Genomic DNA, 15,752 nt, shown 5'->3' on the forward strand with positions numbered 1-15,752 from the left:
AAGTACTTTTTCTGAAAAAGCTGCTTAGCCGTCTTCTGTGTCAGAGCATTAATTGCTACTTTTTAACGAAGGCACCAAGTAGCAAAAATTTCCATCTTTTCTATGTTCGCAGGGTAACAAAAATCCGAAGACATGCAGAAACCAAATGATGTACCAGCAAGCTCACGACCTGCTGTTACAAGAGGTAGATCTCAAAATCCATCTCGAACAAACCAAATAAATGAAGCAGAGGATGGACAAAGCGAGATAGCAAGAAAAACGGCTGCTACAAAACCACCTATCCCTGCTGAAGGGATGGAGAAAACATCGGGAGCACAACCAATCTACGACATGCCGTTACCAGAGCGACCAAATGTTACAAAGCCACCTACGGTAAACGGAGGGTTACCCAGAACCGAGGATTGGGAAACCTAACACCAATGCATCTCGACCCCGACGCTCCATTAGTAGAAGCAGGCGTAGATGGCTCTGAGGAACCGGAGAACAACACTCCTCAGGGTGGCGGAAATCAAGAAGAAGAAAAAATAGCAGCGCAGGTAGCGGCTCTCCTACTACGTAACAAGGAGCATGAAGACGCAATGCACGCCATGGCTCAGGAGAACCAGAACCTCAAAGACATGCTGGACAACCAGATCGAAGGTTCTCAAACTCACCCGCCTCTGAGAAAGGGTGAGAACGGAGCCATCTCAGGAAGAAGAAGGGTGGGTCTCAACCCAGCTAAGGATAAACCACCAGAGAGAACAAGGAAAATGCAACACGATCCAAATGAGATAGATCCAACTTACAAGCCATCTCAGTCCTATTATGATGATACATTTTCTAGAGATGCTCACAACATGAACATGGTCATGGAGCAAATGGAGAAAATGCGCAAGAAAATACAAGGATTGAAAACTGGCGACGCAGGAGCAAGGCTAGAAGAAGTACTCCAAGAAGCGACAACATCTCTGTTGTCTTTTCGCGTTTTAAGGGAGCCTATCCCTGCGAAATGCCCGGTACCTACGTTTCAGTCGTACAATGGTACCTCAGATCCCGCAGCTCACCTACGTTACTATACTCGTGTCTTTGCCCATTGGGAAAGAGATGAGATAGTACTTTGTAGGTACTTTCCCGCAAGCTTAACAGGATCAGCATTGGCATGGTATGATAATTTACTAGCAAACTCAATTGAATCTTTTGAGAAATTGTCTACTGTGTTCTTGGAGACATACATGTAAAACAAGTCAATAAAGGCGGGGTTAGATAGGCTATTTGCATTAGCCATCGGACCCAGGGAGACATTGATGCAATACACAGACAGGTGGAAAAAGACGTGCCAAGAAATAGTAAAGGTCAATCCAGAAATTAGCATTAATTGTTATAAATACGGACTTGACAGAACCTCAGCTATCTTCGTTGATCTTCACAACAGAGCTATGGATTCCGAAGGGGAGCTTCGGGTTGTTCAGGATCGTTACATCAGGCTCGAGGAGATACAAAAGTACAACCCAAGGGCACAAACAAAAGCAGCAGTGGCTACGCATCGTACAAACTCTCTGGAACCAATTCCGGAGGTACCTAAGCGAAAAAATGAAGTCGGGGACAGAACCAGCTCTCAAGAAAAAAGATCAAAGTACGGAGATGGCAAAGGAAAAGAAGAGTTCGTAGATAAAATCTACATAAATCTAAACACCACGTTCTCCCACATTTTAAGCAAGGAAGGAGCAAAGCCAGGTTTTCCTTACCCTAACACTAGAGGAAAACAACCTGACAAAACAAAGAATGCTAAGGAGTATTGTGAGTACCACCAGTACTACGGGCATACAATGGACACGTGTTACCACCTGAGGAACACGATTCAAAGATTCATCGATGAAGGAAAATTCACGGAGTACGTACATGTGCAACCTGCTGATACTGAGATAGCCCCCAAGAAAAGGGTGGAGCTACCACAAGACAACAAATACATCAACATGATCACATTCTATAACGGGGGGCAAGAGGAGTTACTCAAAGATATCCTTGAATTGGCTCGAAACAGGAGAAAGTTGGAAACCCACGACGTCTTCAAACTAAGTGGACCACCAGCTAACACTTGGGAAGAATGGATGGCTACGCCATTAACATTCTCAACAAGAGATGTCAACCAAGAGGTTGAGATGCGCAACGATCCTTTGGTGATCACCCTTCCAATTCACGGATGGAGCGTTACGAAGGTCCTCATTGATGGGGGAAGCTCGTTAAATGTGTTATTTCATGAATCATACCTACGTATGGGGTTAACAGCCGAGCAAATGGATTCATCCACTTGCACAATCTATGGTTTCAATTGAGCGGTTTCAAGACCAAGAGGAGAAATTGTTTTACAGGTACGAGCAGGATCTTTGGTGACAAACACTAGATTATGTGTTGTGGATGCACCTTCGCCATACAACGTCATTATGGGACGGTTATGGGTCCATCGCTTACGAGGAACAACTTCAACTTATCATCAGTATTTCCATTTCCCCACACCCATGGGAGAAATGGAAATCAAAGGGGATCAACAAGATACAAGGCTATGCAACTTGGCGGAGGTCAAACTTAACGAAGAAAGAGTCGTTGCACAACAAAACGAAAGGAAAAGACGAAAAGCAAATACTAAGGAAGTGAAGGATGGAACCTTCTTGGTTCCCGAAGCCTCCTCGGTCCCGGATGCAAGCACCTCCGCTACCCCAGGAGCCAACGTTTCCGTCAAATGACAATTACAGAAAAGCGCCCCTCAACGAATTCAGAAGAAAAGCCTGTCACCGGTAGAACCAACAAAGGAAATCAACATCGGAACGGAGGCAGAACCAAGGATGATCAGCATCGGCACATTACTATAAGAGGATGAGGAGACGCAACTACAAAGGCTACTAAAATTTGCACCATTCAAGCAGCGTATCCACAAGGTGGCGGATATCTACCACGAAGTAGTGGAGAAGGAATTGAAAAAGCTCCTAGCAGCAGGATTCATACGAGAAGTTAAGTATCCCACATGGATATCTAATATGGTGATAGTACCTAAGAAGAACGGAGGCGTGCACATCTGCATCGACTTTAACAATCTTAACAAAGCATGCCCCAAGGATAGCTACCCGCTACCCAATATTGACCAACTGGTCAATGCAACCGAAGGACACCAGAGACTGTCCTATATGGATGGTTACTCAGGTTACAACCAAATCGCCCTTGCAGAAGAAGATCATGAGCATACTGCATTCTTTACTCCACAAGGCTTGTATTGTTATACAAGGATGCCTTTTGGACTAAAGAACGCGGGGCAACATACCAGCGATTGGTGGACAAAATCTTTAAACCATATAGATTAGTCTAATTTAATTACTAATTATACTTAATTTAGTTAATCTAATCAGGGGTAGGATCCAATCACATGGTTATATTGACATAATCCTGACATGGTTTGGTCATTTTTTCTATAAAACCCCAACGACAAAGTATTTGAAGCTAATTTTTTGATGAAATTTTCCTCTTATATATCTCTACATTCTTACCAAAAATGAAAGCATTCCGAGACGTATAAGACTACCATCTACCATTTTAAATATCAACCGTTGAAAATGAATGGTTGAAATTAAAATTTCTGGATGATGAAGTTTCGTGTATCGGAATGCTCTATCACAAGATTGGCCAGAGGTAACGAAGTATGCTGGTTTTGTTCGTGCTCAAGCCCATCGCGAAGAGTTGATTCAGGATCTGTTTAAAGTATGACACGATCCAGTTCGAGGAACTATGACGGGAGGCATGGTTAAGTATGTGTTTTGCCTGTTTTGTTTCTGCATCTTTGTCATTTCAATTTATTTTCTTTGTTGCAACCTGAATTGCATATTCGGTGTTTGTTTGGGATAATTTTTTGGTATTTTTCATGAACTAGGGAACTTGTTATCTCTTTCCGTAGAGCAATTGGACAGAAGCCTCAGCGTATTATATTTTACAGGTGATTCCAGTGTTCATAATGTAGCTAATTGGTCTATGTCTACTGCCTTTTTTTTCTTCTTTCTGATCCATTTTCTGCTTTCAGGGATGGAGTAAGGGAGGGTCAGTTTTATCAAGTCCTACTCTATGAGCTTGATGCTATTCGCAAGGTAATGTTCAGTCCAGTGCCAAGTTGCTACTTTTCTTAGGGACAAAAGGTCTATTGCTAGTAAAAACGTGGAGAATTTTTATGTACTGTGTGAAAATAGCTGAACAGTTGTAGGCTTGAATAGAAGACAGTCCTCGTATGCTGATATAATTTTTGGATTCTTTAACTTATACCCCTTGGGGTTAAATTTTTTTATGGCCTGTAGAAATCAAGCAGCTAACTGGTCACTTTCTGTTCACACAGGCTTGTGCTTCTTTGGAACCAAACTATCAGCCACCTGTTACATTTGTTGTGGTTCAAAAACGTCATCATACAAGGTTGTTTGCAAATAGCCATAATGATCGTCAAACAATTGACAGGAGTGGAAATATTTTACTAGGTAAAATAAACTTTTGTTGTGCTGGTTTTACATCCTGGAAATATTTTAACAGTAATAATATTTGGCAGGAACTGTGGTAGATTCCAAGATTTGTCATCCTACTGAGTTTGACTTTTACCTCTGCAGTCATGCTGGTATTCAGGTATATACCAGACACTTTCTTGTTTTTCTTTGGTTATACTTGGGTTGATATGAGATTTTTGTATAATCATGGTGTATTGGTTACAAATGATTCATGGAAATCATTGTAGGGCACAAGTCGTCCAGCTCACTGTCACGTGTTATGGGATGAGAACAAGTTTACCGCCGATGGGCTCCAACCCCTCACAGATAATCTCTGCTACACATAAGACATGTCTTTGCTTCACTTGTCAGTCACGCTTACTCTTGTTATTATCTACTTGTCTGATCTTCTCCATTTTTTTGCAGCTACGCGAGATGCACTCGCTCTGTTTAATTTTTTTGAACATGACTTTCTTGCCATATTTTTATTATTATTTATTATCCAGTTAGGGGATAGTATACAAGAAATGTACTCTTAACTTGGTAGGAAAGGGTTCAGTTGAAATTGACCCAGTGGTGTTCCATTTTGACCAAGTCTAGTACAGTAGTATCAGTAGCAGAGCAAGAGTTTCCACATTTACAAATTTGACTGACTCTGTGCTTTTGTGTTTCTTTTTGATAGTCCCACCAGCGTATTATGCCCATCTTGCTGCATTTCGTGCTCGTTTTTACATGGAACCCGAGACATCTGATAGTGGATCCATGGCAGTGGTGCTGCTGGTATGGGTGGAGCTGGTGCTCGGGGTGGTACTAGGGTTCCTGGTGCATGTGCTGGTGCAGCTGTTAAGCACCTCCCTACTCTGAAGGAAAATGTGAAGAAGGTTATGTTTTACTGTTGAGAAGGGGAGGTAGTGGAATCCCTAGTTAGTAATTCGCCGAATAATATGCGTATTATTCGCGAATTGTTCGTTCCCGCATTAATCCGCGTTCGTGTGGCGAATTGTTGTAACACCGAACATGGTACGCGTCTGTTATGAGCTTCCCGGACACCTGGTGGTGAGTTGGGCGTAAGTATTTTAAAGTTTAAAAATTAAGGGCATGGGAGAGGATCGAACTCATGACCTCTAGGTTAATAGGCTACACTAGAACCATTGGGCTATGCGTTGATTGTTGGTCTATTTCCATATACTACAAATATATACAGTTTCGTCATAATTTTTACCTATTACCCGGTGTAAAAGCTGTTTTCATATAATATGACAGAGCCGAATTTTGAGCACCGAATTAGTATCTCAAAAACGAATTATACACGTACGTATCTCGTTCCGTATTACTCCCGAATCACGAACCGTTGACCGGATTTTTGACCGAATTTGATTTTCGCGAATCCGTATAATACTCGTATGTTTGTGTATTCCAAATTGCTAACTAGGGTGGAATCTACGAGGGTTGAACCTATATAGTACCTAATTGCCCTTCCCCTAATAATAACGAAAACTACTCCTTTCTTGGTTTTAGATTCAAACCTTATTCTTTTCCTTCTCTTTCATCATTAATTTCCTTTCTCCTTCCTTATATTAGATTTTTTTAATTTCCATATTAGGTCGGAAAAATTGAAATTGTTGAATTGCAGATTTGCAGTTACACTGTCGTCATGACGACTTTTCATATTTATTTTTAGTCGTCAAGATTGTAGGATGAATATAGTGACGACTTTTCATGGAGTTCTGTTTCTGTGACGATTTTTCATATTTATTTTTAGTCGTCAAGGTTGTGGGATGAATATGGTGACGAATTTTCATAGAGTTATGTTTCTTAAAGTAACATTTTACAGGGGCGTCATGGTCTTCATCTCTAAACCTTGACGACTAATAACTCCCAGAAAGCAAGCTTCTTGTATCCATCGTCATAGTTTTGTAGAAATAAAATGATGACTAATTAACAATTGTAAGTGTGTTGCATTTTCGACCATGACGACTACCGTGTAGCATGAAGGTTCGAAAATAATTAACATACCGACTAATCAAGTATCCACAACACCTTTCCTATACGTCAAAAAACATATAGTCGACATATTAATTTTTTACTACCTCGTCAGCTGTTTGTGGTTATTATCATCCAAACTTATCGACCTTGCCGACTTTTCATACTTTCAAAACTGAAAGTGTCGACCTTCCGTAATTTTGAGTTTGAAATCACCCAGAAATTTTACAATCTCATATTGTTTGGGTAGTAGAATTTCATTCTCGTTACAAACAGAATAACCTCCAAAAAAATATCTCAAAAATCTACCCACATAATCCACAAGTTCAATCAAAACAAAATCTAATTTCAAAATTTTAATTAGTTAATTAACTAACTAAATTGAATAACCTAATCAGTTTTTTAGTGTTAATTAAGCAAAGGTAGATTCGCCATTTTGGAAATAAGAGAATTAAGATATGATGAGCGACTGGCGATTGCTTGCTTTCTGGAATGACACGGATCTAAACAATATCGTGCAAGATCATTTCTTATTAAGATTGCCATGAGAGAATGGTTTTCTCCTTTTCCTAGTTAGTAATTCTCCGAATGATTCGCGAACGTATCTGAATTGGCCGAATCCGAATGATATCTCCGGACTATTTGAACTCTGAACCTAGTTCGTGGATTATATGGACCTCACGAATCATTCGTAAAAGTATTTGAACTGACCGAATGATATTTCGGAACTAGAATTCCGAACCTAATTTGGTGTATCAGTTTTCTGAAACGAGGTGAAAGTATCACTTATTCTGAATCAGAACGAAAATACATTTTTTTTCCTAAAACGGGACGAAAATAGCCGTCGACAAAACCCATTTTCAGATTTTTTTTTCCGTATTTTTTTATCTTTCTTTTTTATTTTTAATATTCCAAATAGTATTTGTGATATTTTTTATTTTATGTGATTTTTATACTAGAATGAATTATTATTATATAAGATCTTTTTAAAAATACACGAATCCCAATCAGTGTCCCAGTACCAGTGCTTCATATTTTTCCGGTTTTGAAGGGATCAGTTTTCATGTAGGCATAAGAAGAAATGTTTTTGATCTTCCATTGAGCAACACCGGACATGGTCCGGACTCTGTAAACAGAATCAATCAGATAATAGGCTTTATTTAAGGATCGTGCAAAGAAAAGTTTATATTTAACTTATTGGACAGAATTTTTAGGATCATGCAAAGTTGTTTCCTGAATGTTTGAATCTCTGGAATTTTTTCATTTCTGCACTATCACCCCTAATGCAATATCAAAACATATTTCCTCTTTAGATTTCGTTTTCCAAAGTCTGGGTGTCCGACTCTAAATCAAATTTTTGTTTTAAAGAGAAATGGCTTCTTCAACAACAAAATCAAAGCCCAAAAAACAGAGAAACCCAAGTGAGGGAAGCAGTGAAGTTTTATCTTCTGATTATGAAACTGGTCAAGAAAGTGGCCATCAAAGTCCACCACTTTCAGACAAGCTTAAGATTTTCAAAAGCTCTCAGTTTGATCCCGATGCTTATCTCACATCTAAATGCCAAACCCTTAGCGAAAAAGATATAAGACGATTATGTAGTCATCTTCATGATTTGAGGAAAGCTTCAGCAGAGGAAATGCGTAAAAGCGTCTACTCAAATTATGCCGCTTTTATCCGTACATCAAAAGGAATTTCAGATCTTGAAGGTGAGCTTCTTTCTATAAGAAACCTGTTGTCTAATCAAGCAGCTTTAGTTCATGGTTTAGCCGATGGAGTCAATGTGGATGCATTACCTACTGATACAAATGATTCGACGTTGGATGATATAGCTAACTTGGAACAGTCACAGTCCTCAAAAGTTGAAAAGTGGTGCTCAGAGTTGCCTGACGCTCTTGAAGTTTTATTGGCCGAGAGAAGAGTCGATGAAGCTTTACATGCACTAGATGAAGCTGAAAATGTAGCCAAAGAAGCATCTCAAAAGAAGACATTGAATCCTGCTGCACTCTTATCGTTAAAAACTGCAATATCGGAACATAGACAAAAATTGGCCGACCAGCTTGTTGAAGCTGCTTGCCAACCCTCCACTCGCGGCGCTGAGCTTCGTGCCGACATTTTAGCTTTAAAAAAGCTTGGGGATGGCCCTCGTGCACATACATTTCTACTTAATGCTCATTACCGAAGGTTTCAATATAACATGCAAAGTCTGCGTCCATCAAGCACCTCATATGGAGGAGCATTTACAGCTGTTCTTTCACAACTTGTGTTCTCATCGATCGCACAAGCAGCAGGTGACTCTTTAGCTGTATTTGGTGAAGAACCAGCATATACATCTGAACTCGTGACTTGGTCGATTGATCTGACTGAAACTTTAGCACTTCTTGTAAAGAGACATGCATTATCTGCTTCAGTAGCTGCTGGAGGGCTAAGAGCTGCAGCCGAGTGTGTTCAGATAGCGTTGGGTCATTGCTCTTTGCTGGAATCTCGTGGTTTGGCACTCTGCCCTGTATTGTTGAGGCTTTTTAGGCCTAGTGTTGAACAGGCACTTGATGCCAATCTAAAAAGAATTGAAGAAAGCAGTGCTGCGCTAGCTGCTGCTGATGATTGGGTGCTTACTTATCCTCCTGTCGGTACACGTCCGTCTGGGAGGTCCGCAACTACATCTATTGGTTCTTTGATAGCCTCCCAGCCTAAGCTTTCAAGTAGTGCCCACAGGTTCAACTCAATGGTTCAGGAATTCTTCGAAGATGTTGGTCCAATCATTAACATGCAGTTGGGAGGTACAACATTGGAAGGTCTACTACGAGTATTCACATCATATGTGAACTTGCTGATAACTGCACTGCCAGGTGGGATGGAAGATGAAGGGAACTTAGAAGGTTGCGAGAACAAAATTGTTAGGATGGCTGAAACTGAAACGCAACAGATGGCTTTATTAGCAAATGCATCTTTATTAGCAGATGAACTACTCCCACGAGCATTCATGAAACTCAACTCACAGAATCAGGTTGGGGGAAAAGATGAACTGCCTAGAGGAGCTTCAGACCGGCAAAATCGTGGTCCAGAACAAAGGGAATGGAAGAAGCGGCTTCAACGTTCGGTGGACAGATTAAGAGATACTTTCTGTCGTCAACATGCCCTTGAATTGATTTTCACTGAAGATGGTTTTACCCATTTGAATGCGGGGTCGTATTTAAATATGGATGGGAATGTGGAAGAGCATGAGTGGTTTCCATCACCAATATTTCAAGAACTATTTGCGAAAGTCAGTAGGATGGCAACCATAGCGGCTGATATGTTTGTGGGGAGGGAAAGATTTGCAACTATTTTATTGATGAGATTAACAGAGACTGTAATTATGTGGCTTTCAAACGACCAAGCCTTTTGGGAGGAAGTTGAGTCGGGTCCAAGACCAATGCGACCTCTCGGACTTCAACAGTTTTATTTGGACATGGAGTTCGTAACTCTTTTTACATCCCAAGGCCGCTACTTATCTCGTAATCTTCACCAAGTAATCAAGGACATAATAGCTAGAGCATTGGAAGCATATGCTACAACTGGAGAAGATCCGTATAGTGTATTGCCAGAAGATGAATGGTTTGCTGAAGTTGCTCAAATATCAATCAAAATCATGACTGATAAAGCTAAGTATGGAAATGGAGATCGAGATGTTGAAAGCCCAACTGCTTCCATTTCAGCGCAATCCATTTCCTCAGTTGTATCTCATGGGAGTTCCTAAGAATCGTGTTTTCCCTAGCAACACACAGTATTAGCTTCTTTTTCTTTCATAATAGTAAAATGCAAAATCTCTGTTTCCATAGTTTAAGAGTTGATAGGTTAAATTAAGCCATTTTTTTCCGCAGCCACTGGAAGCTAGTTTATGGGTAAGGTTTTGATTAAAAAAAAACAAGTAGTACTAAATAAGGGGATGTCTAGACCTCATTTCAAAACACTTAACCACGCTTCACTTCTAACCATGCATTTTTTCCTAATTTTTATTTAATAAAATTGAATTAAGAAAATAACTAAACTGAATCCCCTTGGCCATCGAACTGTACTGATGTTCCTAATTCTAACCATGTATACCTCTTTCACAAGTATCAATACCACAGGTTTTGTAACGATCCTATAGTTTCACTGAATTTCATTAACTGAAGGTTAACATAAAGGGAAAAAGGTTAACATAAACTTTTTCTACTTTGAGCTCTTTTTATAGCTTAGCAACAGCGGTACCATTTGAGAGCCTCTCAACAAATACAAATTGAACAAGTGACCAAGACGTGACTTCTTGTAAATGTAAATTAGGTATCACATTGGTTTGATGGGGCTTAATTGATAGTTTATAGGTCAATGGGTTCCCTCATCTATGAGGATTTTCGAGTTGAGTTCTACCACTTATGACGAGTTTAGGGTCGGTACCCTAACATTATATCTGCCAACAAAAACGAAGTACTAACAGAAAGACATCACTACTACCGAAAAGTGGTGCGCATAGTAGAAGGAACCTGCAAAATGGTTGCTCTATCGTGGTAAAAATATACTAAGCATGCACTAACGAGTCTGAACATACTAGCAAAACCAAACATAGATAATAGTATATGTCAGCGAACTCCAAAGATCCTACTACAATTACTGAAACAATAAAAGAAAATGGCCAATAAGTTTTACTCACTATCTTCCACACTACCAAAGCAACTCAACTCAACTAAAATAGTATCAAAACCACAAACCTAAAAACTAGTAGTTCAAAGCTATCACCATAAAGTTTCTCCTCAATACAAGGACAGACCAAGCCGACAGGGTTCTATCAACCGATGGTTTCGTTCAATGAAAGGGCTGCAAGTTGATCAGCAGGATTGCTCGTCTGCTGTTGTGCCTGCTGCTGAGCAACATTCCTCAAAACCTCCATCGCTTCTGCAACTTTTGCTTTTAAGGCTTCCGGAGACTCGAGCAAGTGCAAAACCTCAGTCTGGTCCATCTCCAGAAGCATGCCGGTCACCTTGGCTGCCATTTCATGCTCAAGCTGATCCACCAGGGGATACAAATTTTCACCCAGCATCTACACACATGTACACCAATGGATGAGAAAGTTGGAACTCACCATTTTCAATTACAAATGTATCAGGACAATTGTTCAAATCTGATAATACATTTCAGTCTTTCCCATAGGCATTCATTTCTGCCCATAAGATATAATATAAACCTATTGTAGCGTAGAGCATACCGTTCTTTGATGATCAGGTGTTGCATTTGCAAGAGCAGAAGCCAAAGCACCGATAGGGATAGGCTGAGCCATGGAAGCATCACGTAGCGGCATGCCACTCATATCATAAGGAACTGAAAGCATACCCCCAGCAACCCCTGGCATTGGAACCTCGGGCATGTTACGACCACCAGGTGGGTAACGGTACATACGTCCCCTTGGCATCATCTGGTAATTCCAACAGCCATATCAAACATAGAAGCTATGACAAACTCATCCAATTTATTAAAAAAATACATATAAAGATATAGAAGGGCAGCACCCACCTGCTGTTGCTGCATCATAGGAACAGGTTGCTGGTTTGGTTGCACTGGACCTGCTCCAGCACGCCTTCCCCCTTGTCTTTGACCCTGCTGGCCCTGAGGGACCATAGGCACAAAGAAATTTGGCATTGGTGGTCCACCAGGCCTCATACCAGGAACTAGCTGCTGCTGATACCCATACCCAGGCTGCCATATTCCACATGAAGAGAAAGCACATATCGTAAGTTTTACGGAGAATTGAGGATGGACATATCCTGCGTTATAAAAAAAACGCATGATTTGTCAAATTTAATTGAGAGAGTAAAATATGGGGTTTACCTGAGGAGGAATCATAGCAGGAGGGCCTTGACCGTAAAAAATTTGTTGGCCAAGACCAGGGCCACCAGGAGGATACATCGGCATACGAGGAGCAACATTAGGTGGCATAGCAACTGGGCGCATCTGGGAAAACTGTGCCTGTACACAACACAAAGAAAATCAACACCACAATCCATTGGCCCTGAATCAACCAAAACTACTTTTTCAAGCAGAACAGCATTACCAAGTGCATAATATAACAATTTGTTGTACTCTACTAGGAATCAACGTAATAAAATAACATAATAGCTCAAAAAACCAAAGAGTTAGACTGCCATATAGTTCAGAAACGGGAACCCATAATCTAAAAATTAAATAAACACGATTATAACATCTGGAAGTCTCAGGCTTAATGTCCAAAAATAAAAAAAATCAAAGTCAAAGTAATTGTTCAATTGTTAGAGATTTCAGTGTTTATTCAGTTGAAAAAAAGATGTACCTGTAGTCTTGCCCTTCGATCTTCCTTCCGTTGCGCAAGTGCGACATAAAGTGGCTTGCTAGCAACCATTTTGCCATTCATCTCAGTAAGCTATAAAAAGATCAAAAACAATGAGTAAATACACTATCAAAAAAGCCATGCCATTATGTATATGAAGGTCACAAGAAATCAACTTACTGCTCGATTGGCTTCTTCAGAAGTTGAGAAAGCAACAAAACCTGAGCCCCTACTAATGCCACTAGGGTCCCGCATAACCTACAATAATAAAAGACATACAAACATGATAGTTAAACCTCAAGCACATGGAAAAATAAATGGTGGTTGAGTAGAAGGGAGAACATTGATTTTCACCTTGCATGACGTAATAGTGCCAAATTCTACGAACAACTCCTTCAGTTTATCATCATCGACGCTATCATCCAAATTCTTCACATACAAGTTAACCCCTTGAAACTTATCTACTGTTTCCTTTGTAGTCTGGTCGAACCGCCCTTTCAGCTCAACCTCTCTTTCCGACTTCTTCTGAGCTTTCCCAACATACCACTCTTTGTCATCAGCTTTTCGCCCATTAAGAGCATCAACAGCATTTGCGGCATCCTCAGGGTTCTCAAAGTTAACAAACCCAAAACATTTGGATTTACCATCACCATCCCTCATCACTACAGCACTAGTAATGGGTCCATATTCACCAAAGATCTCCTTCAGCTCGTCATCGGTCGTAGACTCTGCAAGATTTTTCACAAAGACGTTGTTGAACTTTGTCTTGCTAGTAGCAGAATCTCTTTCTTGCTTGCGAAGAAATGGTCCAACAAATACAGGTTTATCATTCAAGAGCATCCCATTCAGCTTATCTATGGCTTCCTGGGCAGATTCCTCTTTGTCATATTGCACAAACCCATATCCCTTTGACTGGCCAGAACCATCTGTAGCTATCTTGCAAGAGAGAATATTCCCGAATGTAGAAAATGTATCATGCAGTGCTTTGTGGTCAATAGCCTTGTCAAGATTCTGCAGGAACGAAACAATATGAAGAAGAATATTATACACACCTCTTCATCGTAACACACGGAGAGAAAGAAAGCAACCAAATTAAGTATGATACAAGACCTTGATGAATATATTAGCTGTCCCACTCTTACGGATGCTTGGATCGCGATGAGAATACATGATCCTAATGGGCTTCCCATTGAGAGGAGTGAAGTTAAGCACATCCAATGCCCTTGCAGCTGTCAAAATAACAACATACATAAGAATCGGGACACTTTTTCTGGACTAAATCTATGCTAACGAACTCGACTTAAATGGAAGAAGCTGCTGTCAACTCATCACCATGAATGCACCAAAGATGAGGCATTATTTCTCGAGTGTGATTCTATACTAACCAAACTTCCATTTCTGAACAATAAAAAAACTTAGATACTAACTGTGTATATGTACCATAAACGCAAGACCAAAGTAACTAACCATCTTAAATATTCATCTTAAGCGATTTTACTAATAAATTGCTTAAATCATAATAAACATACAGCAACACCCATTTCACTTATATCATGCTGCAGTTGAGGACATAATCTGACTAAAACAAAACAAACTTGCTCACCTACACAGAATATTACTGTAACCAACTGTCAACGAATTCACGCAAGACAGTTGCTTCTTTCACAGAACCAAAGGAAAATGCAAGTTGCAGCAAAATGAAAGGTTATCACGAGGTTACCTTTTATTAACGTTAACACCCCTCATAATGTATACAAAACCCTAAATTTTGCACAACCAAACCCTAATTCTTCATCTAATAAAAGAGCAATGTTAATTCATAATCTATACACAACCAATAAAGACTAACCTTCTTGGAGGGATGCATAATTAACATAGCCGTATCCTAACGATCTTCGAGTACTCAAATCCCTGCAAACCCTAACAGATACGACTGTTCCAATTTGACTAAACATATCATAAACCTGAGAATCCGTCACACTGAAATCAAGGTCACCAACATACAAAGATGTTGACCCAAACTGATTTCCACCACCAGCAGCAGCAGCATTAGCCACTCCATTCGGTCCAGAAAGTGGAGGTTGAGGTTGTGCTTGAACTTGAGCCATCAAATCGACGAAAACCTCTTTTTTTTTGTTATGATTTTTGTGATTTTTTTCCAATTTTTTTTTTTTTTGTATTTTCTTTTTGCTTCTCTCTCTTCCAAACGAAAACCTTAAAAAGATAGATCGAATCACACCAGAAATTGATAACAACACTGATTGATTGATAGGGTTTTTGATAAATCGATACTTTTTTTGGGTTTTTTGATAGAATATTTTTTTCTCTTTTTTTAGGGTTTTATGGATAAAAAAAACGAACTAAGTCGATAATCGAAGATCCGAACGAAGACAATCGAGAGGATCTGTTGAAGACGACGAAGAAAACTGAAGAGAGAGAAAGAGGAGAAGGGGAATGAGGAGTACGTGAAGATAAATACTAGTCAAAAAACTGTAAAATACTAGGGAGTACGGTAACAGAGAGACGGAGTAGAAAATATGGGGAGGGCAGCCCAGGAACTGCACCGCGCAACTTCACTCTGTGAAGCGGTTACGTTTATATATTGTTTGCTTTCCCTTTTGGTCGATGTCCCGGCCACCGTCAATTTCTTTTAGAACGAATCATGTTCATTTTGAGAAACTTAACCGATTTTTATAATTATAAAGTAGTTTGATCAGAGTGGGAAGTAGGCTTAATCTCAAATGGAAAGTCTTGTGAAATATACCTTCGATGATACCATCATTTATTTATTTTTATTTTAGCTTTAAAAATTGGCTAAATTGAAGAAAAAAAAATATGATAGTATCTCTTTTATTCGAGTTTTACAGATTCATAACCGTTTTCTCTATTTTTCTTTCTATTTTATGTGTTTTTAAGCTTTATAATTTTCATTTTCTTATGATTTGAATCGAATGTTATTCCTTCGT

The 15,752-nt window shown here is 39.7% G+C and overlaps 2 protein-coding genes and 1 pseudogene across 2 annotated transcripts; 2 read left to right on the forward strand and 1 right to left on the reverse strand.

Annotated features, from left to right (window-relative positions):
- Positions 1–1,415: 1,415 nt before the first annotated feature.
- On the forward strand, positions 1,416–5,519 carry LOC113350599 (annotated as a pseudogene).
- A 2,323-nt stretch (positions 5,520–7,842) lies between these two features.
- Positions 7,843–10,258, forward strand: LOC113352922 (exocyst complex component EXO84B-like). Its single transcript, XM_026596671.1, has one exon. The coding sequence runs from the start codon at positions 7,843–7,845 to the stop codon at positions 10,204–10,206; it is 2,364 nt and encodes a 787-aa protein (XP_026452456.1). The 3' UTR covers positions 10,207–10,258.
- A 776-nt stretch (positions 10,259–11,034) lies between these two features.
- On the reverse strand, positions 11,035–15,310 carry LOC113346681 (polyadenylate-binding protein 2-like). Its single transcript, XM_026590164.1, has 9 exons — positions 14,636–15,310; positions 13,897–14,015; positions 13,141–13,797; positions 12,967–13,044; positions 12,790–12,879; positions 12,312–12,449; positions 11,997–12,179; positions 11,692–11,898; positions 11,035–11,526 (listed from the first exon to the last, which is right to left on the reverse strand). Exons 1-9 carry the CDS (start codon positions 14,892–14,894, stop codon positions 11,275–11,277), a joined length of 1,983 nt encoding a protein of 660 aa, XP_026445949.1. The 5' UTR covers positions 14,895–15,310; the 3' UTR covers positions 11,035–11,274.
- Between the last annotated feature and the right edge of the window lie 442 nt (positions 15,311–15,752).

The sequence above is a fragment of the Papaver somniferum genome, chromosome 2, assembly GCF_003573695.1.
Source record: "Papaver somniferum cultivar HN1 chromosome 2, ASM357369v1, whole genome shotgun sequence".
Classification (NCBI taxonomy): Eukaryota; Viridiplantae; Streptophyta; class Magnoliopsida; order Ranunculales; family Papaveraceae; genus Papaver; species Papaver somniferum.